This window comes from Nerophis ophidion, linkage group LG12 (assembly GCF_033978795.1).
Source record: "Nerophis ophidion isolate RoL-2023_Sa linkage group LG12, RoL_Noph_v1.0, whole genome shotgun sequence".
Classification (NCBI taxonomy): domain Eukaryota; kingdom Metazoa; phylum Chordata; class Actinopteri; order Syngnathiformes; family Syngnathidae; genus Nerophis; species Nerophis ophidion.
Genome location: NC_084622.1, coordinates 37,462,825 through 37,485,954, shown reverse-complemented (window position 1 = coordinate 37,485,954; position 23,130 = coordinate 37,462,825). Strand labels below are relative to the sequence as shown.

At 39.8% G+C, this 23,130-nt stretch overlaps 1 protein-coding gene across 2 annotated transcripts; it reads right to left on the bottom strand.

Annotated features, from left to right (window-relative positions):
- Window positions 1-5,727: 5,727 nt before the first annotated feature.
- kras (v-Ki-ras2 Kirsten rat sarcoma viral oncogene homolog) lies at window positions 5,728-22,948 on the bottom strand. Of its 2 annotated transcripts, XM_061917525.1 has the most exons (6): window positions 22,668-22,948; window positions 17,206-17,323; window positions 16,439-16,617; window positions 16,157-16,316; window positions 12,786-12,910; window positions 5,728-7,281 (listed from the first exon to the last, which is right to left on the bottom strand). In XM_061917525.1, exons 2-5 carry the CDS (start codon window positions 17,314-17,316, stop codon window positions 12,791-12,793), a joined length of 570 nt encoding a protein of 189 aa, XP_061773509.1. In that variant the 5' UTR covers window positions 17,317-17,323; window positions 22,668-22,948; the 3' UTR covers window positions 5,728-7,281; window positions 12,786-12,790. The 2 variants fall into 2 exon arrangements, with proteins under 2 accessions (XP_061773509.1, XP_061773510.1); XM_061917526.1 differs by lacking the exon at window positions 12,786-12,910 and having other exon boundaries at window positions 22,668-22,947.
- Window positions 22,949-23,130: the final 182 nt, after the last annotated feature.

Here is a 23,130-nt window from a genome sequence, read left to right as displayed (position 1 = left end):
GCGTGAGCAAACAGTCAAACAGTTTAAGAACAACGTTTCTCAAAGTGCAATAACAAGAAATATAGGGATTTCGACATCTACCGTCCATAATATCATCAAAAGGTTCAGAGAATCTGGAGAAATCACTCCACGTAAACGGCACTATATCAAAAACCGACATCAATCTCAGGAACACTTCAGAAAACCACTCTCACTAAATATAGTTAGTCACTACATCTGTAAGCTCTACTATGCAAAGCGAAAGCCATTTATCAACAACATCCAGAAATGCCGCCGGCTTCGATGGACCCAAGATCATCTAAGATGGACTGGTGCAAAGTGGAAAAGTGTTCTGTGGTCTGAAGAGTCCACATTTCAAATTGTTTTTGGAAATATTCGACATTGTGTCATCTGGACCAAAGGGGAAGCAAACCATCCAGACTGTTATCGACGCAAAGTTCAAAAGCCAGCATCTGTGATGGTGTGGGGGTGCATTAGTGCCCAAGGCATGGGTAACTTACACATCTGTGAAGGCACCATTAATGCTGAAAGGTACATACAGGTTTTGGAACAACATATGCTGCCATCTAAGCGCCGTCTTTTTCATGGACGCCCCTGCTTATTTCAGCAAGACAATGCCAAGCCACATTCAGCACGTGTTAGAACAGCGTGGCTTCTTAAAAAAAGAGTGCAGGTACTTTCCTGGCCCGCCTGCCTGACATGTCTCCCATGGAAAATGTGTGGCGCATTATGAAGCGTAAAATACGACAGCCGAGACTCCGGACTGTTGAACGACTGAAGCTCTACATAAAACAAGAATGGGAAAGAATTCCACTTTCAAAGCTTCAACAATTAGTTTCCTCAGTTCCCAAATGTTCATTGAGTGTTGTTAAAAGAAAAGGTGATGTAACACAGGGATGAACATGCCCTTTCCCAACTACTTTGGCACGTATTGCAGCCATGAAATTCTAAGTTGATTATTATCTGCAAAAAAAAAAAAATTTTATGAGTTTAAACATCAAATATCTTGTCTTTGTAGTGCATTCAATTGAATATGGCTTGAAAAGGATTTGCAAGTCATTCTATTCCGTTTATATTTACATCTAACACAATTTCCCAACTCATATGGAAACAGGGTTAGTACAAACATTGTTTTTTGTCAGTATGAATGAAGATTGGACACCTCCTGGTTTGTAAATACCATTTGAAAACTTATACTCCAAATAGACTGTTAAAATTGGTCTACTAGATTAGATTAGATTAGATAGTACTTTATTTATTCCATCAGGAGAGTTCCTTCAGGAAAATTACAATTTTCAGCACAATCCCATTCAAGATCAGACAAACATTACAGGGAGACAGAACAGGATCGCTGACGGGTCTGCCGGCTTCCAGCGCCCCTTACAAAAAAGATGATATACAGGTAAACAAGGGGGGTGGGGGAAGAATAGAAGATTAAAATAAAATTTTAAAAATCGGTCTTAGCCTTGGCCCTGGAGTGGGGGTGCAGACTGAGGCCAAGGGAAAAAAAAAAAAAAAAACTCATAGCCATAGTACACATCCCTCTTACGTGTGTGTAAGAGGGAAACATCAAACATCAAAGAACACAGAGGACATTAAAGACATTAAAGCAGCAGATACAACCAGACACTTCTACATACAGCTATGAATAAAAAGTAAAATAAACATATCCACTGTGGTGGCCTCTGCGGTGTTCCACGCCATCGTCCGCTGGGGTGGAGGGAGCATGGCCAGAGACAGAAGCAGACCCAACAAAGCAACCAGGACAGCCGACTCCACTCTCGGCCAGTGTCCAGTCCGCATGGATGAGCGAGGATACGTCCAAGGTGACTGAGGTGTCCGACACCTGCTCACGAAGCCTCTCCGTCCCAGTAGCTCAGTGCTAGCTCCGCAGTCCTGTCCCCTCATCCGCATCTCCTCCAGTCCCTCCAAACAGACTCCGGTGTAGCAGAGACCCTGCAGCTGGTCTCCATGGCCAAAAGGCTCCCGGGAGGCAGGTCCAGAAGTCCACAAAAAAAAAAAAAAAAAAAGCACCACAGAGGTCACGAAAGTGCCACCCCTTGTCAAACAGTCCCAAAGGGTCCCGGACCAAAATGCAAAAAAATATAAATACACATGAAAACAAGAGGGAAACACAAAAGGATGACACAAGAGCACAGAGCTCCTGCCTACAGCAGCCACTACAGCAGCGCCATCTTGGGAAAAAAAAAAAAAAAAAAAAAAAAAAAAAAAAAGGTATTGCAATACCCCTTAATAGTGCACTTAAAAGTGCCCTGTACTTTGCAGTGGTTTGTTGGGGGAGCTGCACCAGCAGAATGGACTTAAACCAGATTGACAAACTGATCTGGAAAGCCGGCCAAACTAGCGGAGCTCATACTCCAACAGGCTCCTTCAGCTTCGTTCCCACTGTGTTCGATTCAAAAACTCCTTCATTCCGCACTCCATCCAGTTTTAAAAATCAATCCACATACCGCAATAGATGATAACTGTCTATTACCTGACACCTTCTATGTTAGCTACCTCTCTTTGTTTATAATCTATATTTCACGCTGTCCTTTTATTTTATTTTTGCTGCAGCTGTTAAATATACTGCAGTATTGAACATGGTAATTGGGATTTGTTATAAATTATATTTTATATATTATATTGTCTGTCTATCTGTGTTGGCCCTGCGATGAGGTGGCGACTTCTCCAGGGTGTACCCTGCCTTCCGCCCGATTGTAGCTGAGATAGGCGCCAGCGCCCCCCGCGACTCCAAAAGGGAATAAGTGGTAGAAAATGGATGGATGGATATTATATTTTATAAAATTATAATATATCAGATAGGTTGATTGGCAACACTAAATTGGCCCTGGTGTGTGAATGTGTGTGTGAATGTTGTCTGTCTATCTGTGTTGGCCCTGCGATGAGGTGGCGACTTGTCCAGGGTGTACCCCGCCTTCCGCCCGATTGTAGCTGAGATAGGCACCAGCGCCCCCTGCGACCCCACAAGGGAATAAGCGGTAGAAAATTGGATGGATGGAGTATATATTATATACTGTATATAGATTATGTAAATATTACATATGTTATATTTTATATTGCTACTATGGTACATTTTTAGTCTAATTTTTAATACATGCATAACTCTTTCCATCCTTTGTATGTCTAATACAATATAATGCAAATACCTAACCTCAGTATACATCAGCATTGATGGTTAAAAAATATATATAGAGATTTTCTTTTTGACGTTCTGTAAAGATCAAGGTTGACTAAAAACAAGTTGGACCGTTTGCGGGAAGGCATGCGTAGACAGCGTCCCCTGGTGGCCAAGTGTGGTAACTGTAAGAAACGGTGCCGCTTAAGTGTCAGCAGGTTGTATCAGATCAGTGCTTTTAATGTATTTTATGTTGTTTGTTTCCCTGTTCTAACATCATTTCCCCATTGTGGGATGAATAAAGTACATCCTAACGTCACGTCTAAAAACAGTTCCACTGTGGTCTACGTTGTTCTTTGTAGACTTGTAAATAAGCAAAAAAAAAAGGATAGTTGGATAATCAAGCTTTAATATTATATTAAAAGGCAACAAGTACTCATTTCAGTTGATTTCGAACATGCATACATTTTCAGTTGGTTCATTACAGCACGTCCGAAAGGGAGTAGGAAGAAGAAGAGCTTATTTAATCCTACCCCTTTTCATACCATAGCAACTTTATCCAATTTCTTTGTTAAAGGCCTACTGAAATGAGATTTTTCTTATTTAAACGGGGATAGCAGGTCCATTCTATGTGTCATACTTGATCATTTCACGATATTGCCATTATTTTTGCTGAAAGGATTTACTAGAGAACATCCACGATAAAGTTCGCAACTTTTGGTCGCTAATAAAAAACCGGAAGTGGCAGTCGATGTGCGTGTGACATCACCGGAGTGAGGGCTCCTCACATCCTCACATTATTTATAATGTGAGCCACCAGCAGTAAGAGCAATTCGGACCGAGAAAGCGACGATTTCCCCATTAATTTGAGCGAGGATGAAAGATTCGTGGATGAGGAAAGTTTGAGTGAAGCACTAATAAAAAAAATTAAAAAAGAAATAAAAGGCGACGGCTTCAGGCGGCGGCAGTGGGAGAGTTTCAGATGTAATTAGACACATTTACTTGGATAATTCTGAAAAATCCCTTATCTGCTTATTGTGTTAATAGTATTTTAGTGAGATTACAAAGTCATACCTGAAAGTCGGATGGCTGCGGTGAACGGCAGTGTCTCTGAAAGAAGCCGAGGAGCCAAGATCCCATCCATCCATCCATTTTCTACCGCTTATTCCCCTTTGGAGTCGCTGGCGCCTATCTCAGCTACAATCGGGCGGAAGGCCGCGTACACCCTGGATAAGTCGCCACCTCATTGCAGGGCCAACACAGATAGACAGACAACATTCACACTCACATTCACACACTCGGGCCAATTTAGTGTTGCCAATCAACCTATCCCCAGGTGCATGTCTTTGGAAGTGGGAGGAAGCCGGAGTACCCGGAGGGAACCCACGCATTCACGAGCCAAGATCACAGCTGCCTTTTTGAGCTGCAGGATGAAGTCGCGTAATCCACTCAAGTTTCCAGTAAGAGCCGACTTAATATCACAATTTCCCATCCAAAAACTTGCTGGTTGACGTAGAGAAACATGTTCGCTTGACTGCTCTGTGTTAAAGCTTCACAACAAATAAAGAAACACCGGCTGTGTTTCGGTGATAAAAACAGCTGCAATACACTGCTTTCCACCAACAGCATTCTTCTTTGATGTCTCCATTATTAATTGAACAGATTGCAAAAGATTCAGCAACACAGATGTCCAAATTACTGTGTAATTGCGCGATGAAAAGAGAAGACTTTTAGCCGTAAGTGGGGCTGCGCTAATTTGTCCCCTCCAACCAATAACGTCACAAACACACATCATCATACGCATCATCATTCCGCGACGTTTTCAACAGGAAACTCCGCGGGAAATTTAAAATTGTAATTTTGTAAACTAAAAAAGCCGTTTTGGCCTGTGTTGCAATGTTAATATTTCATCATTGATGTATAAACTATCAGATTGCGTGGTCGGTAGTAGTGGGTTTCAGTAGGCCTTTAAATAATATACCATAGTATGCAAACAAATACTTATAATCTTTGTCTGAATTTTAAAAAAGGGTTCAAGATGTTCATTATTGTTCTGTGTACTTTGTGAACACTTGTAGTTTGAACAGTCTCTTGAAATTAATCATATTGGTGCTTTGATTTATTTGGTTAATCCATGCTGTAATAAAATTCCACATACTGATATGCCTAAGGTTTTAAGTGTTGTACGAGCATACAAATGTTTTATATTTCTCCTCTTTTGTTGAGAAGAGTTGTTGTACATTCTTGGGTAGCAGGTTATAGTTTGCTTTATATATATTTTGAGCTGTTTACAAATGCACCGAATCGTTTAATTTCAATAATTGTGATTTAATAAATAACAGCTTTGAATATTCTCTATATCCAACATTATGTAGTATTAGGGACCGATGTCCTTTCGGGACAGAGGACACTATTGAATTTCTAAGGTTTTATTCTAATTGATCTTTTTTGTAACAGTTAGTGAATAAAGTGCACAAATGTAGTTGTTTCCCCATATTTCTGCTGAAAAAATATCAATCTATTTTTGATGTGAAAACCTGAGCCAGGCTTTCCAGTAGTTTTTTTTTTAAACATGAGACTGAGCCAGCTTCCTTTTTATGTTCTTTAATACACATTAAATAGGAGTGGTGGGATTCTTGGCAAAAAGAAAAAAGACAAAAAGATGCAATTAAGATCAGATCACGACTGAACATATTGCAAAGTGGCCTTTCATTCACGTCCCTAACCCTTGAAAACACACACACACACACACGCACGCACGCACACGCACGCAGTCAGGCACACGCAATAGGAACACTCCATTTGAGAAACATTCTGCAACACACATTAATGAAATGAAGCACAACCTACAAAATATGCACCTTTCAGTACGACAACTATACAAAATGTGTTAAAGTAGGATCACGGTTTAAGTGATTCGGGGGAAATCAACTGTTGGCACGCATTAGGGATGGGAATTAAAACGTTCTAAAACACAGGATCGGTAAAGGAAACGTCTCTTCAAAATCTTGTCGAGGGCGACCCCTGGTGTTCACAACTCACACTTCACCAGCAAAAACACTTGAATAGGAAAGTGTAGTGTATTTAAAACCGTTCTCTATTGATAAGAAAGAAAAAAAAAGTACAGTTTGATAATTAATGTACATCACCCAATCAAATGAATCAATCAAAATTGTGCCTCATAACAATAACTGTCAATTATTCTGCTGAATCGTTTCGACACCAAAAGGCAGTTTTCTACATCATTGCAACAGATGAAGGAATTCGACCCTAAAAATAATCTCTATCAGACAAATCTGTTGACGTGTTGTGAGAAGAGCATTTAAGTATAAAGGAAGGGCTGTGTTCTTGTGTGGATGTGCCTTAGTCTTACTAACAATGGCAGGTTTGGCTCTCACAAGGCAAAGGTGAATTACTGAAGACCCGATCAACTGGACTGTCGCTGCACGCCTCATCAACAAGGCAGCTGATGAACACACACACAGGACACCATGCATGTCGCCACAAAAACAAGAACTTAAAGAAGGCGATGTGATCGCTCCCCACACCATACAAAGAAATGACAAATGAATGAATGAATAGCTATTTAAAGTTGTTAAAAACAGTTAAAGGATGCCATGCATACATAAACATTTCTCCTTGGAGAGTAATTTACACTAGATGAGTACTTTTTCTTTGGCATCCCAGGCCATGATGTAACCTGTAGCCAAAGGACCTTCACAGAACTAAGTGTCCGGGAGTTGTGATGTAGATTGCAAACAACTTGGGGAAGAAGAAAAAAAAAATCACCACCCAACAAAATCGGAACAAACCAAAATGCATGTGAGCAACTGGCACAGAAAATAAAGCTTATTGTTGTCCAAGTAGCAAATAAGAAGGCAGACAAAGTGGGTCGAGTTAAGTATTGGTTACAGAGGGTGTTGAGAAAAAAGCTAATAATTTAGTGTAATGTACAAAATCTTTTACTTGATCTGTTCAACATAGTTTCTTTTTTTTTTAAGTCTGTCTGGATAAGGACTGATTTTTCACAGGAGTGTACACTTTGTCTTGGACTTCTTTTTCTTTTTTTTGCCCTCCTTGCTCATCTTCTCCTTATGCTTGCGGATTTCTCGAACTAACGTGTAAAAGGCATCGTCCACTCCCTGGAAAAACAACAGAATGAAATGTGGATTAAAGATGTGCTGGGTCAAAAACACCATTCCAGAAAGAAGCTGCATCGACTTGAACTGCTTGCTTTTCAACAAAGACGACACAACGCCAGTGTAAATGCAGCTACTTTACAGAAGGAATATTCCAGTAAAAGTGTCCTTGAATGCACCACAGAAGAGAAAGAACAGGAATTACAAAGAGGAATTTGTGTCAGAAGGGAGAAGTCACACAAAACAGACTTAACATCTACAGTACGTCTGCCAAATTCTCATCATAGCCACGTCACAGCCAGCGATTAAGTCCCAAATTGAGTATGATCTCCATTAATCACCCAGGTTGGCTCACGAGCCCCAACACCTTTGAGCGTGTTCATTCCAGCAGACTGACATACTTTTACGCTGCAACCTCGGCCACAAGCTGGGGGTAGAAGGAGAGCCACTGTGCTTTGTGTTCCAAAATGCTTGCATTTTAACCAGGGCTGAAACCTAAAATAATACATCAATAATTACTTATGGGCTTCAATAAATGTATTATTTTAAAGAATTGCTGCTTTGTACTATTAATGCAAAACATATTTATGCAGTGCCTGAACAAAAATACTTTCTGGACTAGATCATAGCACTGCCCTTCCCTTCATCTGTAGTATGTTCATGTATCAGGCACACATCTAACCGGAACCAACACATAAGTTTTCTTGGAAAAATCCTCACACTGAGCTTGTCCAAATGAACTGCATCCTACTCGGAGATGTGTAAATAATTTGTGGTGAACATACAGTTGGGCTCGATGATTTTATAGCAAAAAAGAATCCCAGAAGTGGCCAATGAATACAATCTACTATTAAATTGGCAGAATGTTAAAAGTAAAAGTAGCAACGATAGTCACACACACGAGATGTGGCAAAATTATTCTCTGCATTTGATCAATCACCCTTGATCACCCCCTGGGAGGTGAGGGGAGCAGTGAGCTGCAACGGTGCACGCGCCTGGGAATCATTTTTTGGTGATTTAACCCCCAATTCCAACCCTTGATGCGGAGTGCCAAGCAGGGAAGTAATGGATCCCATTTTTATAGTTTTTGGTAGGACTCGGCCGGGGTTTGAACTCACCACCTACCGATCTCTAACCACCAGGCCACTGAGTAGGTATGATGAGTGAAATGCTGTCATTGTGAAAAGAAGGTATGTTTATCTGCACCTCCTCACAGACAATGGCGCCAGCACCGTAGCCCCGACTGCCCTGCATTCTTGTCGGTAGAGCTGGGCGATATAGCAAAAAAATTATCACAATTATTTTTTTCATGCGGTATAGCTCGGTTGGTAGAGTGGCCGTGCCAGCAACTTGAGGGTTGCAGGTTCGATTCCCGCTTCCGCCATCCTAGTCACTGCCGTTGTGTCCTTGGGCAAGACACTTTACCCACGTGCTCCCAGTGCCACCCACACTGGTTTAAATGTAACTTAGATATTGGGTTTCACTATGTAAAGCGCTTTGAGTCACTAGAGAAAAGCGCTATATAAATATAATTCACTTCACTTCACATCTGAACTCGATTAGTATCACAATTTATTGTTTTTTTTGTTAAGGGATTATAGCGAGTACCGTTGCATCCCTGTTTACTATTGTTGTACCTTCTTACAAACAACTCTTTCATGTTTGATAGAGGCAATATAACAGCTGACAACTGTCATTTTGTTCATATTTTTAATGGTGTTTACTAGAGGTGCAACCTTACAGGAATCAGACGCTACATTCCGTACCTGGTTTTAGGGCTACGGTGTTGCTTCTTTTTGATGCGTTTTTGTTAACCCGACTCTCGCCAGATCCGTGTAGCTTGCTGAGCTCCACATAAGGATCTGTGCTTGAGGGCAATGCAAACTCCTTCAAGATAGCAAAAAATAATTAACCGATCAGGATCGCCGGGTGGGATTTCATAGATGGGACATAGTGCCGAAGCAACTATTTGATTCAAACAGCAATGGCGGCACGCAGCGTGGAGTCGTGTGCTGACATTGATTCTGCTATGGCAATTGTTTAGTCGAATCTATCGAATATTAATTATTTAAAAGATGCACAGAGAACTTTTCACTCTGTCGTTATCCAATATGTCGGCTGTTCTGTTTTGGATTTTCCACAGTCGCTCTCATCAGCGTCACAAGTTGATTTGGATGTGAGTGGTTGAAGTAGCATGTCATTCAAGCTAACGGACAAGTGGTTTATCCAATCACATACAATGATTTTTTTACAAGGCCCCGCCTTCGGAAATACATCTATTGAAAAGTCCCAGATCCTTTTGTGGAGCTCAGCAAACTACAAGGATCTGGTGAGAGTCAGGTTAGTGTTTTGTGGGGGTAAAGAAAAATAATGTTTATACCGCTTAAAGTTATTTTGTTTTTTTGCTTATCATCACAAACATTCTGCAGTAAATAAACTTATCAGCAGTGTACTGAATATTATAATACTTTTATTTCAAGTTAACGTTTGCCAAATAACGCTTTCAAATTGTAAATTATTATTTGTGTTCTATGATTACTTGTATACATCAGTGCTTCTCACCAGTGTTTTGGCAAAGGGCAAGCAGTGACAGATAAAGTTTTTTGTTTTTTTAAATGCAACTACAGTAGCTTATATTAAATAAAATTACATGAAAGCGCAGTTTGAATTTGAGGTACTGTAAAATAATGTGTACAAACACAAAACAAGTTCAATGATCATTTCAGGAACAACATTATTTTTAATTAACAAATGATTAGAACAAAAAGTGTTTTTCAGTACATGTTATATCTGAGGAGTTGAATCTTTGCATTGCAGACACACAAAGTCTAATTAGAAAATACTTATATATAAAAATGCCTTTTTCTGATAAAACTAGTAAGAGTGTTTATTCTCACAGTCGTGTCTAAAGGAGTATAGTTCAGTCATAAAGACATGAGAATGCCTGTGAGTCCGCATTTAGTGGGACTGAAGTCTGACAGGGAAGTTGCTGCTCTGAAATGTTGTTTCAACTTCTGTGCTAGTGTTAGTCATATTTCTTTATTTTATTCTTCTTGTCTGTACTTTAAGCTGTGTGAGGGGGAAGAGGCACACTGCTGTTTAAACAATTACGTAGTGACGAGCCTTACTTTTGCAAATATGGAAGGGGAGGTCGCGCACACACACACGGGATCACGATCACTAAAGGTGGATCATTCCGTGCAAGATTATACCAAGCATCGTTGCTTCCCTACTGCGATAACTTCTAACAGACAGCTTTGCCATGATTGATCGAGGAAATATGCAACAGTTGATCACCGTGATCTAATTCAAATGAATCGCAATCAACGATCATATAATCGCCCAGCCCTACTTGTCGATCTACCTGTCTGTAGAGGTGGGAAAAATGATCGATTCTCCGATGCATAAAGTCTGCAACGTGGGCAATTCATGAATCAATGGACGAATATATGAACATCAAGTATTTACGTATGGATGTTAAATAAAATTATACTGAGGGTTCTAAAATGTGGCACGATTAAGTTTATGGCAACTTTGGCCAAGGTGTCTGAACGTTCGGTGGTTTTAAAAGGCACAAAAAAGATGCCTGCTCGCCTTGTAAGGACTTTTATTAGCTTTTTCAGTTATCGGGCTACTACAGTTCTAACGTATCTAGTCTTCCATACGGACGGTCAGCAACTTTTGATTATCCTAAATAAATAAAAATAAAATGGATTCTCAATCTGTTAGCAAAATTTTGCATAATGAAGTGCATTTTTTTCACCAGTTGAATGATTTTTTGCCCCTGTAAATTTGCCATACTGACATGTTTGACCGTGTTGATAGACTGATCCTGTCATTCAAGCTGAAATATTCCAAAAACGAGACATTTGCTTTGCAATCATATTTTCTCTTCCTATTTTTTGTTACTTTCTGGTTACTTAAAAGCGAGTCGTGTTTAAGCCACCAGTCCCACCTTCACTCATATAGACAAAGATTGTGGATGACTGACAAGAGTGTTCACGACATTCATTTCATTCTACATGCTTGGGTGCTGAGAGCGATGCACAGAGTAAGCGTGAACCCTCTTTTAGCCTGTTTGAAAGCAAAGAACAAAGTAAAACACAACCATGGCAGTTTATTGATGCGGGCAAAATTCAGTTAATTGTAATTTATTGTTTAATTAATGGACTTAATATCAGCCCAGGTCTTACTAATTGTCGCCCAAAAGCCGTGTGAAAAACACTGTGCTAACGCTAACGTTATCCAGCTTTTGTTAATGCGGCACCGATGCTACAGATGGTCGCATCTTGAACATCCTTCTTTCTAGAATACTAACTTGACGGCTTCAAATACTATTGATTGAACATGAATGCTAAAATAACTGATGCATTCATGTGTGTGCTTTCTCTTACTTTAAAAGTATGTAAATTTAAAGCAGTTACGTTATGTTACATTAATATGCTTTGACTTGAAATACTGGGAAAATTTGCCCAATAACATATTGTGTCAATAAGTGTAAGAATCACGGCATTTAATTACACATTTAAATCACTGATACAAAAGAAAATGCCCTATGTTGGTAAAATAAATCAGAGGTGCCCAAAGAGTGCTGCCCAACGGCCATTTTAAAATAATTTTAATTAAGTATATATTATACATTTTAATTCAATACATTTTACTTTTATGACTGTATGTAAAAATCTGCACTGCAACTATACAATTTCCCCATTGTGGAATGAATAAAAGGTCCATCTTATTCTAAAACACCAACGACTATTTGTGTCATGCAAAACACATCAGCTTAGATGTTTTTCTTCAAGTATTCTGACGTACACTGAACTGGTTTTAAGATCTTCAGTTTCCAAAATGTATCAAAGTGGCCCCCTGCATTCTTTAATTTTTCAGTATTTTTCAGCCTTCAGTGACAAATGTTTGGATACACCTGGTGTAAATTGTAAAAAAATAAAAAATAAATTAAAAAAACAGGATATGAGAAACATCTAAATAGATTTAATAGGGCCCTACAAGTGTAAATTTAGGTATGAGTTCCAATTTACACTAAATTTCCACCTACGTGTTATAGGGACTTTAGGACCGCCTGTATTGAGGAATTAATACTGCTGTCAGGGTCAATAATAATCCCTGTAAATGTTGATATATTATATGCAGCTCTGGTTAGATATCATTAGATCAGGACTGGCACCTAAAGTTTTAGGCAGTGAGTTCACAGGGTGGAAACCTTGTTTACCCCAGATTGGACCAAGAGTAAACGAGCGTGAAAGAAAAGCAGTTAAATGAGCAAATAAAATCAACGGTACCAGTCAGAGATTACGACCAACCATCACAAAAGACACACAGAAGCAGGCACAAATCATCCGTTGAGTCCCGTTAGCGCCTCACCACAGCCCCAGCAGGTTAGCTTGGAGAAGCCAACACACCCTTTGTCCCTTGCTTTAGTCTCCACAGTCCAGTTTGAGCATATGTAAAACAGAGTCGGTGGTGGGACCAAGGGTGCATACACTTACCCCTTTCACATCACAACACACTTTTTAAGCTTGACACAGCGTGGCGTCTTTTCCTCCTTGCAGAGCTTATTGAGGCGGTACTGCCTGATCACCCGTACCAGGGTGTAAAAGGCATCTTCCACTCTCTGCAGCAAGACACAACTTCCCTCAGTGGTGGGGAACACAATAGTTGGGCCGCATGTCACACAGTTTGCATACAAATTACACACACACACACACACACACGTTTGGGCTCAGGTGGCTTGACCAGCAAATAACTGGTCTGCTGACTCAAACACCAACTCAAGTTCTGCCATATTAGTCTTTACGGTCACCAACTTACCTCCTGGGGAAATTTCCAAGTGATTTTTCTGGGCTGTGTTGAACTAGACACATTCTGTGCAATCATCAAACCTTTTGACACAATGCAATGTGATGGGTCGTGGTTAGCGCCTAGCAAAACAGCTTCTGCCCTTAGTATTTCTCTACGCCTGACGGTATAAAACAATAGAATAGAAAGTACTTTATTGATCCCGGGGGGAAATTCAGCACCACTTGCACAAGACTTGCAGTGTAGTTTTTTTCAGCGCTTTAGCGTTGGCCGGGTCTAAAAAATAAACTACATCTCCCAGAATCTTCTGCGTAGTGTGGAGCGCCATAAGCAGGAAGTAAAGTGTGTTTGTATTCGATGAGAGGAATTGTTTTTGGGGAAATTTCCTGTAAAAATTTAAATCAAATCTATCCACAACAATTTGCGTTATGTAGCTAAAAAACTAACTTTGGCGAAAACATAACCTCTTTGGCGGAGGTAAGTCTGCGTTCTGCAAAGCAATACTTTCGTCTTGAGCGTTTTTAAGGTGACAGACACAGAGGCAGCTGGTCACATAACACCACGCAAAAGGTAAAAAACAAAAAAGTTAGTTATGAGGGATCAGTGTGGCCAACTGAGCAATTTTGTCGTCATATTTAGCGAGTATTCAGACCCGTCCACTGCAACTAAATATTAATGTTCTGATTTTTTGGGTAGAGAGATGTACAAAATTCCCACGCAGTACGCACTAAATGTAAAAGCCAGGACATGTTTCAATTGTCATACATTTTACCCAGTATTCAAATACAAGCGGTCACGAAAGTTTAAGTACTTGCTGTGGCGACCGGGGACTGTGCATTACCACGGCCGTGAAAAGCAAGGTTGGAAGTGTGCACAGCACTTTCATTAAGGGGAAAGCCCAGCCTTTAACTAGTTTGAAGAAATTATGACCATAAACAAAGCCACAAACATTTGAAAAAAAAAAAAAAAAAAAAAGCCAAAATGCGCAATGTAACGAGCTGAAATTACTCAGACGTGTCTAAATGTGAATATTTTAAGCCTCGTTAAAAAAATGCATTCACATGTCTTGGCAGAAGGTAAATTGCAGTATCAGCTGCCAAGAGGTAACTATACATTCAAAAAAACAGCAGTGTTCTATAACCTTATACTCTTCCTTTCATGACCGCTTGTAATTTAATAGCGAATAAATGCAAGACGCAAAACACACTCCACATTCCATCGTTTCAATTGTAATTAGTACTGCTTAGAAATGTAATGATATGAAAATTTTACATCACAGCTATTTTCACCAAAACTATCATGGTTATTATGGTTGCGGTATTGTTGAATGTGCTCAAAAAGTACTTAAACACACACTGAAGTCTTCTGACCAAGTTGCTTTTTTTAAAAACTAAAACAAATAGACATTCAAAGATGAGTGAAGAGACTGGTGTGCTCACTGGCCAATTTCACTTCAAAGTACATATATTAAATATTTTGACCAATTAACTTTTTTAAATAACTAAAATAAACATTTAAAAAAACACAGTATTTTGCCTTTATTTGTGTTTCTTATGCTTCACTGATAGTGTTTTAGTCTTAAAGCGGAAAAGAGATAGTATTGAGTTCGGTCAACCATATATGCAAATTAGACAATGGTGTTATCTAAACGCCCCCCGACAGATTGATTGTAGTCCTGTAGAAAACACTGTCTACAAAGTAGTTTTTTTAAAGATATAGTATTCAATTTAATCATCAAATTTCAACGTATTATGCAATTCTTGTTAAGTCATTTGGCTGTACAAAATATTGTAAAACTGACGCATCAAAAGTTAAACAGCAGCACCTTGTAGGAGGAAGAGCACCGATACACTTGGGTAAAAACAGGTTATTCTGGTGGGAAAATTGAATCATGGTAGGGCTGGGCGATATATCGGCATTATTTTAGAAAGATATATACATTTGAGACAATACCGGCATACAAGTATCTTTTGATGTGTCTTTGTTATAGTGGTAGCTGAGGAAGGGTCTGTCATATGCCAGGAGTTGCTACTGCGCATTGCAGACACCGACCACATTTACCTTCGCCCGACATGGCTTATTAACCAGAGGTCACACAAGCCTGTGAAAAAATTCAACAGAGCACCTTTCAGAGCCAACAAACTGCCGCCGCCAACTGCTGAAGCTAACAAATACAGTTCAGCTGAAACTCTCGCTGACGTCACGTCGCTTGTTGACCGACACCGTCTTTTAAAAAAAAGGCACACCCACGTCCACCCTGCTCTCATTAACTTTTCTCAACTACATGTATTTAAAGTTTTTTTAAGTAACGCATGAATTACTTTCCCCAGTAATTAATTACATTTATTAAGGAGTAATTCCATACGTAGTTAACTTACGTTTTTTATTTAAGTAACACGTAACTATAATTTTTTTAAAGTAATTTTCAGATCACTGGTGGTAATAGTAATGTGGTGTTGAGTTGAAACTAAACACTTTTGTTTTGTTCAAAATACCGATAAATATTGTGTATTGCGATATCAGTTTTGGTCCATATCGCCCAGCCCTAAATCATGGCAATGATTATTTCACCACACTGGATCAAGCAACATGGCAGAGAGACCAAACAAAGAAGTGTTGACCAAGCTGCACCAGCTCGACAGCCGCAGAAGGCCCTGATGACAACACTCACCACATCACTATATAAGACCGAAAAGACCACAGACAATATCCCAAACACAATCATGGTAACCACAATCAACAATCCCAATCCTCACCCTAGAATAATTACTGGTAGTTTTCAATCACAATTACAGATATGCAGATTATTAATAAAATAGGAAACCCAGAAGAAGTAATCTCACATATTCATGACACAAAGGCATGCAATAATTAGAGTACCCCCTAAGAAATACCAATTAACCAGAGTGGACTGATATAACTCCCAGTGAAAAGTGTTGGAAAAAAGTTACACAAAGACGGAACACCACACATGACACAAGAAGACGTGTAGAGTTTAACATGCCAAAGTGAAGCGCTGAGAGTAGACAGTGTCAGTGTGTGACTCTGGCTGGACACGTACCTGTCTGGTTTTGGCTGATGTCTCAATGAAGGGAATGCCATAGCTACGTGCTAAGTCCTGAGCCTGTTTGGTGTCCACTGTTCGGGACGGGAGGTCACACTTGTTACCCACCAGCACCATGGGGACATCCTCAGAGTCTTTCACCCGCTTTATCTGTTCTCTGTACATTGACATACATAGAATTTAGACTTCAACTAAGACATGGTGCAATAACAAGTAAAGCGAAATGTTTTGGAGGTGTGTAACAATCTAGATTTGTATAGGGGTCACCTCCTAACTTACCTGTAGTTGTGAATGTCCTCAAAGGACTTGGTGTTGTTGATGGCAAAAACACAGAGGAATCCCTCCCCTGTTCTCATATACTGATCTCTCATAGCGCTGTACTCCTCCTGACCTGCAGTGTCCAGGATGTCCAGCAGACATGTCTCTCCATCTATCACCACTTGTTTTCTGTACGAGTCCTGCAACAGAAAACCAGAAGAGGTATCAGGAGTGTGTCCAAATAGTAGCTGCAAAAGTACCAAAAAGAAGACAGTTGGGAATGGTTACAGTAGGTTTCCCCCTCCCAATTTACAGTATATCATTACACCAATGTGAATAAATAAGTATGGTGGTGTTTCACCCAGCTCTCGTTCTCCTGGCCTTATTGGTTCTATGGACTTTTTTCCATGTGTGCACAAAGGTAAAATAGTATTGATAACATGTTTTATTAGGCAACACTTAATACACTGGTTGTAGGGCCACACATCATACAAGAATAATTATTTGATGAGTGCCTCTGAGTCAGCCATCTTATTAAATGTGCACATCTAATCCACAAAACATGAATAATTAACTTGCGTCTCAGTAACTATGTTCTCTCTATACATGGTAAAGTTCAAAGACAAGCAGACAAGGAAATTAAAACCTGTTTGATGTCTCTACACTTAAACTTGAAGAATGCGTTAGAACCACTCTTACACAGGAATCTCTGACCCCATACTAAAATACACATCACATTATGGAGACAGGAAGAATCAAGATATTTACATGGATGTACACACACATACCTCAATGGTGGGGTCATATTCGTCCACAAAGTGGTTCTGGATAAGTTGAATTGTAAGTGCGCTCTTGCCAACGCCACCAGCTCCCACCACAACCAGCTTATATTCTGTCATGATTAACCTGTGGCACCAAAGGGAAGCACATTGTTGGACACTGAAAACCATTAATTCAACATCAGTTTCTCCATGCACTATGCAATGTGAAGTAAAAATGTGTTTACACACACATTTCTGGCTGTACGTTTACTAGTAGGCTGCCTAATGGAGACTGTCATCATTTTAGGTAAAGGGACCTACCAGTTGCGAAAAGAGAAAAATCCTTAATTATAAGTCGACAAGAACATGCTTACTAGTTTATACGCTGTCAACTATTTTAATGACTCAACCAGACACATTCTTGACAAATTGTTTCTGAGTGCAATCTGTTCTTTATCATTATAATTCTCTATGACAATATTTTACCAGTTTGCTGAACACTATTGGGGAAAACATTTTAATACTATTAAGAAGCTCTTAAAAGTAACCAGAATCATCATATGGGGTATAATACATTAATAAATGAACAGGATAAATGTAAAAACCCAGATTTAAGGTTTTGCTGGGCTCTAAAAAAAAAAAAGTAGTAAATAAAGTTGGCTCTTTTAATGTTTGAGCTAGGGCTGGGCGATATATCGATATATCACGAGTTTGTCTCTGTGCGATATAGAAAATGACCATATCGTAATATTCGAGTATACTTCCTCCCACCTCCAAAGACATGCACCTGGGGATAGGTTGATTGGCTACACTAAATTGGCCCTAGTGTGTGAATTTGAGTGTGAATGTTGTCTGTCTATCTGTGTTGGCCCTGCGATGAGGTGGCGACTTGTCCAGGGTGTACCCTACCTTCCGCCCGATTGTAGCAGAGATAGGCACCAGCGCCCCCAAAGGGAATAAGCGGTAGTAAATGGATGGATGGATGGATGTTCTCACGCAGTTGATTTTAGCTGCGGGCATTATACTACAGGCTCTTCCCACTCATTTTTGTCTCTCCTTCTCACAGACAGCAAGCACACACACTTGCATACGTCAAATACTGTCACGTCATACGTCACATACTATACGCCCTCACGGAGCAGAGAGGTAGCAGCGTGGCTAACATCAGCTGTCATGCTAGCGCAGTGTTGCGGGTGGTAATACGAGAGAAAGAAGGTGCAAATCTGGAAACAAATGAAGGAAGAATTAATTCCCAAGAAAAACAGCACGGGGTCCATTGTGTGGCGGTGGTTAGGCTTCAGCGGGACGATGTCGAATGGACAACTTTAATTTGTCAAGTGTAGGGCACAAGCGTTGCTACCAAAAGTAGGATTACTGCTAATATGTAGCATCATATGAAAAGTCACCTGCTAATAACTGTTTAATAAATACAGTTTAAGTCAATGGACTTAGTTGTGATTTCCTTCTCTGCATGAAAGTTTAAAATGAGCATATATAAATGCAGTATGAGCAAGAATGTTTTAATGTAGACACATAGAATCACAGTACTGCTGTGATTATATGTATCAAGAGTTAATTCAAGGCTAAGGCAAAATATCGAGATACATATCGTGTATCGTGATATGGCCTTAAAATAGAGATATTTTTAAAAAAAAGGCCATATTGCCCAGCCCTAGGATGAGCTGCATTCTTACAGCAACACTCACTTGTAGGTTACAACTACAATAATAAACACTATCAGACAATGTCAAAAGAAAACTTAAAATGTATCTTTCTTCAAGGCATGAATTTTGCGTTACATAATTGTACATGCTCACCTTTTTTAATACTACAAATATGACAATACCGATAACACCTTGGAACACCTATAGTCTAAGTCAGAGGTTCTCAAATGGGGGGTACGCGTACCCCTGGGGGTACTTGAAAGTATGCCAAGGGGTATGTGATTCTTTAAAAATATTCTAAGAAATAGCAACAATTAAAAAATGCTTTATGAATATATTTATTGAATAATACTTCAACAAAATATGAATGTAAGTTCATAAACTGTGAAAAGAAATGCAATATTCAGTGTTGACAGCTAGATTTTTTTTGTTGACGTGTACCATAAATATTGATGTTAAATATTGCTTTTTTTGTCAAGAAATGTTTACAATTAAGTTGATGAATCCAGATGGATCGCTATTACAATCCCCCACAGAGGGCACTTTAGGTTGATGATTACTTCTATGTGTAGAAATCTTTATTTATAATTGAATCAGTTGTTTATTTTTCAGCAAGTTTTTAGTTATTTTTATATCTTTTTTTTCCCGAATAGTTCAAGAAAGACCACTAACTGGGGCGGTATAGCTCCGTTGGTAGAGCGGCCGTGCCAGCAACTTGAGGGTTGCAGGTTCGATCCCCGCTTCCGCCATCTTAGTCACTGCCGTTGTGTCCTTGGGCAAGACACTTTACCCACCTGCTCTCAGTGCCACCCACACTGGTTTAAATGTAAAAATTTGATATTGGGTTTCACTATGTAAAGCGCTTTGAGTCACTAGAGAAAAAGCGCTATATAAATATAATTCACTTCACTTCACTACAAATGAGCAATATTTCGCACTGTTATAAAATGTAATAAATCAAACTGACGACATAGGGCTGTATTTTACTTCTTTATCATTTATTTTTTCAACCAAAAATGCTTTGCTCTGATTAGAGGGTACTTGAGTTAAAAAAAATGTTCACAGGGGGTACATCACTGAAAAAAGGTTGAGAACCACTCAACTATCGGACTGTGTGGTCGGTAGTAGTGGGTTTCAGTAGGCCTTTAATTCTAAACATTTCTTCACAAAAGAAGAAATCTTTAACATCAATATTTATGGAACTTACTCACAAAAAAATCTAGATGTCAACAGTTAATATTGCATTGTTGTATTTTTTTTTCACAGTTTATGAACTTACATTCATATTTTGTTGAAGTATTATTCAATAAATATTTTTATAAAATATTTTTTAATTGTTGCTATTTTTAGAATATTTTTAAAAATATCTCACGTACCCCAATCTTGCGCACTTTGCAAATTTGGACGGAATCTAACAGCAAAACAGTCTCCCAAACACTGCGTAGATGGCATCAAGACCTATTTATCCCAGCGTGAGGGTTGGGAAACGAAGGTGTTTGGCGAGGGAAGTGTGGATTCAGGCCGGGTGGCCTATTTCAAGTTCCATGTAACCCTACATTATTATATTTTATAAATAGTAAACCACGTTGTGGTAGTAGTTTAGTCAGTAGTTTAGTCGTGGATGTACACTGTATAGTAGGGGCGTGGGGGGAAAATCGATTCGAATACGAATCGAATCGTTTATGTTGTGGGATTCGGACTCAATTTTAATTTTTTAAAAATCTATTCTTTTTTTTTTTTTATTAAAAAAAAAAAAAAATTGTTTTTTTTTAATTAAAAAAAAAAAAATGTTTTTTTTAAATCGATTCAACAAACCTCTAAACGGCAATACCATAACAATGCAATCCAATTCCAAAACCAAACCTGACCCACCAACACTCAGAACTGCAATAACAGAGCAATTGAGAGGAAACACAAACACGACACAGAACAAACCAAAAGTAGTGAAACAAAAATGAACATTATCAACAACAGTATCAATATTAGTTATCATTTCAGCATAGCAGTGATTAAAATTCCCTCATTGACATTATCATTAGACATTTGTAAAAAAAAAAAAAAAAAGAACAATAGTGTCACAGTGGCTTACACTTGCATCGCATCTCATAAGCTTGACAACACACTGTGTCCAATATTTTCACAAAAATAAAATAAGTCATATTTTTAGTTTGTTTAATAGTTAAAACAAATGTACATTATTGCAATCAGTTGATAAAACATTGTCCTTTATAATCATAAAAGCTTTTTAAAAAAAATCTACTACTCTGCTAACATGTCAGCAGACGGGTAGATCCTGCAGAAATCCTATGTATTGAATGAATACAGAATCGTTTTGAATCGGAAAAATATCGTTTTTGAATCGAGAATCGAATCGAAAAAATCTATGTATTATCGAATCGTGACCCCAAGAATCGATATTGAATCGAATCGTGGGACACCCAAAGATTCACAGCCTTACTGTATAGTGATGAATCCAATAAACATTTGATTTGACTTTGATTGGAGATAAAATTTGCAAAAAGCGCTTGCCATCCATCCATCCATTTTCCATCCATCCATCCATCTTCCGCTCATCCGAGGTCGGGTCGCGGGGGCAGCAGCCTAAGCAGGGAAGCCCAGACTTCCCTTGCCCCAGCCACTTCGTCTAGCTCTTCCCGGGGGATCCCGAGGCGTTCCCAGACCAGCCGGGAGACATAGTCTTCCCAACGTGTCCTGGGTCTTCCCCGTGGCCTCCTACCGGTTGGACGTGCCCTAAACACCTCCCTTGGGAGGCGTTCGGGTGGCATCCTGACCAGGTGCCCGAACCACCTCATCTGGCTCCTCTCGATGTGGAGGAGCAGCGGCTTTACTTTGAGTTCCTCCCGGATGGCAGAGCTTCTCACCCTATCTCTAAGGGAGAGCCCCGCCACACGGCGGAGGAAACTCATTTCGGCCGCTTGTACCCGTGATCTTATCCTTTCGGTCATGACCCAAAGCTCATGACCATAGGTGAGGATGAGAACATAGATCGACCGGTAAATTGAGAGCTTTGCCTTCCGGCTCAGCTCCTTCTTCACCACAACAGATCGGTACAACGTCCGCATTACTGAAGACGCCATTTTCTACCGCTTATTCCCTTTTGGGGTCGCTGGCGCCTATCTCAGCTACAATCGGGCGGAAGGCGGAGTACACCCTGGACAAGTCGCCACCTCGCATTTTGCGCCCATTGGTATTGTGCTTACAACACCTTCAAGTACCCCCATTTGAGAACCACCGGCCTAAGTATTTACACTGGAAGTGCTTGACTATCTGTAAAATCATGTTGTAACATCTAAAAAGTCTCACTTCTTTAGATTAACGCCTGTGTAAAGCGTCAAAACTCACACTAAAATCCTAATTCTGGTGTGGAGGTTGAAAAGAACTCTGGAAATATATGCTGGGAAGCCTGCTGGGTTGCCAGGCGGCGGGGTGAAAACCTCTGAACACAACCAGGCTGCAGTGTGCTAGAAGCTAAGTTAGCATTGGTGCTAACCGCGACTTTAAAAAGTAAACCAAAGCTTATCCGTCACGTCATTAACAGAAATAATTCATCGACGCAACATTGTTCACCTGGTATGAATGAACACCTGTGCTATTCGTTCAATTAAAGGGTTACAAAGTGCCAAGTTTGAAGCCGCCATTGACAAGCTAGCAAAAGAAACTGCAGCCTAGGGCCGACATTCGCTCCGCAACTGGGCGTCGTTTTGCATTTACAATGAAAACAAGACAGTGCTTTAAAAACAATGACATAAGAACACATGCTTGAATGAAACGTACAAATATGTGAACCGTGCACTTATGTGTTACCTTTAAACGAATGCAGTTCCGCGTCTGAAACGAGTCAAGCTGATCTTCCTCTCGCCTCACACGATGATGTCTGCATTTCCCGCTCCGCTACTAAAGGCCCGCATCAAAGCTGTCTGCCTCGAACCACAATGCGCCGAACTAAGTCAACAAATCAATAGATTGAACTTTCCATTTGTCCCAGCGTCCGGTCTCGCTGCTGAGTTTTCTGGCCTCCTCTTTGGCGAAATATGGGCGGATACCCTGAACGCACTTTACCCACAAAGCCTAGCTGGAGAGTCCACTCTAGGCCGTGTCATTTTATGACTATTCCACCGCCATAACCTCGTCAAACACACTTTCGCGCACCTTTGGCTCGATTTTATTTATATTTGATGTTAATCACACAGACATGACGTCATTTATTACTTCCACTGTGCTTTTTTTATTTTTTTTGGGGGGGGGTGACGTGTGTGTATTAGTGTAT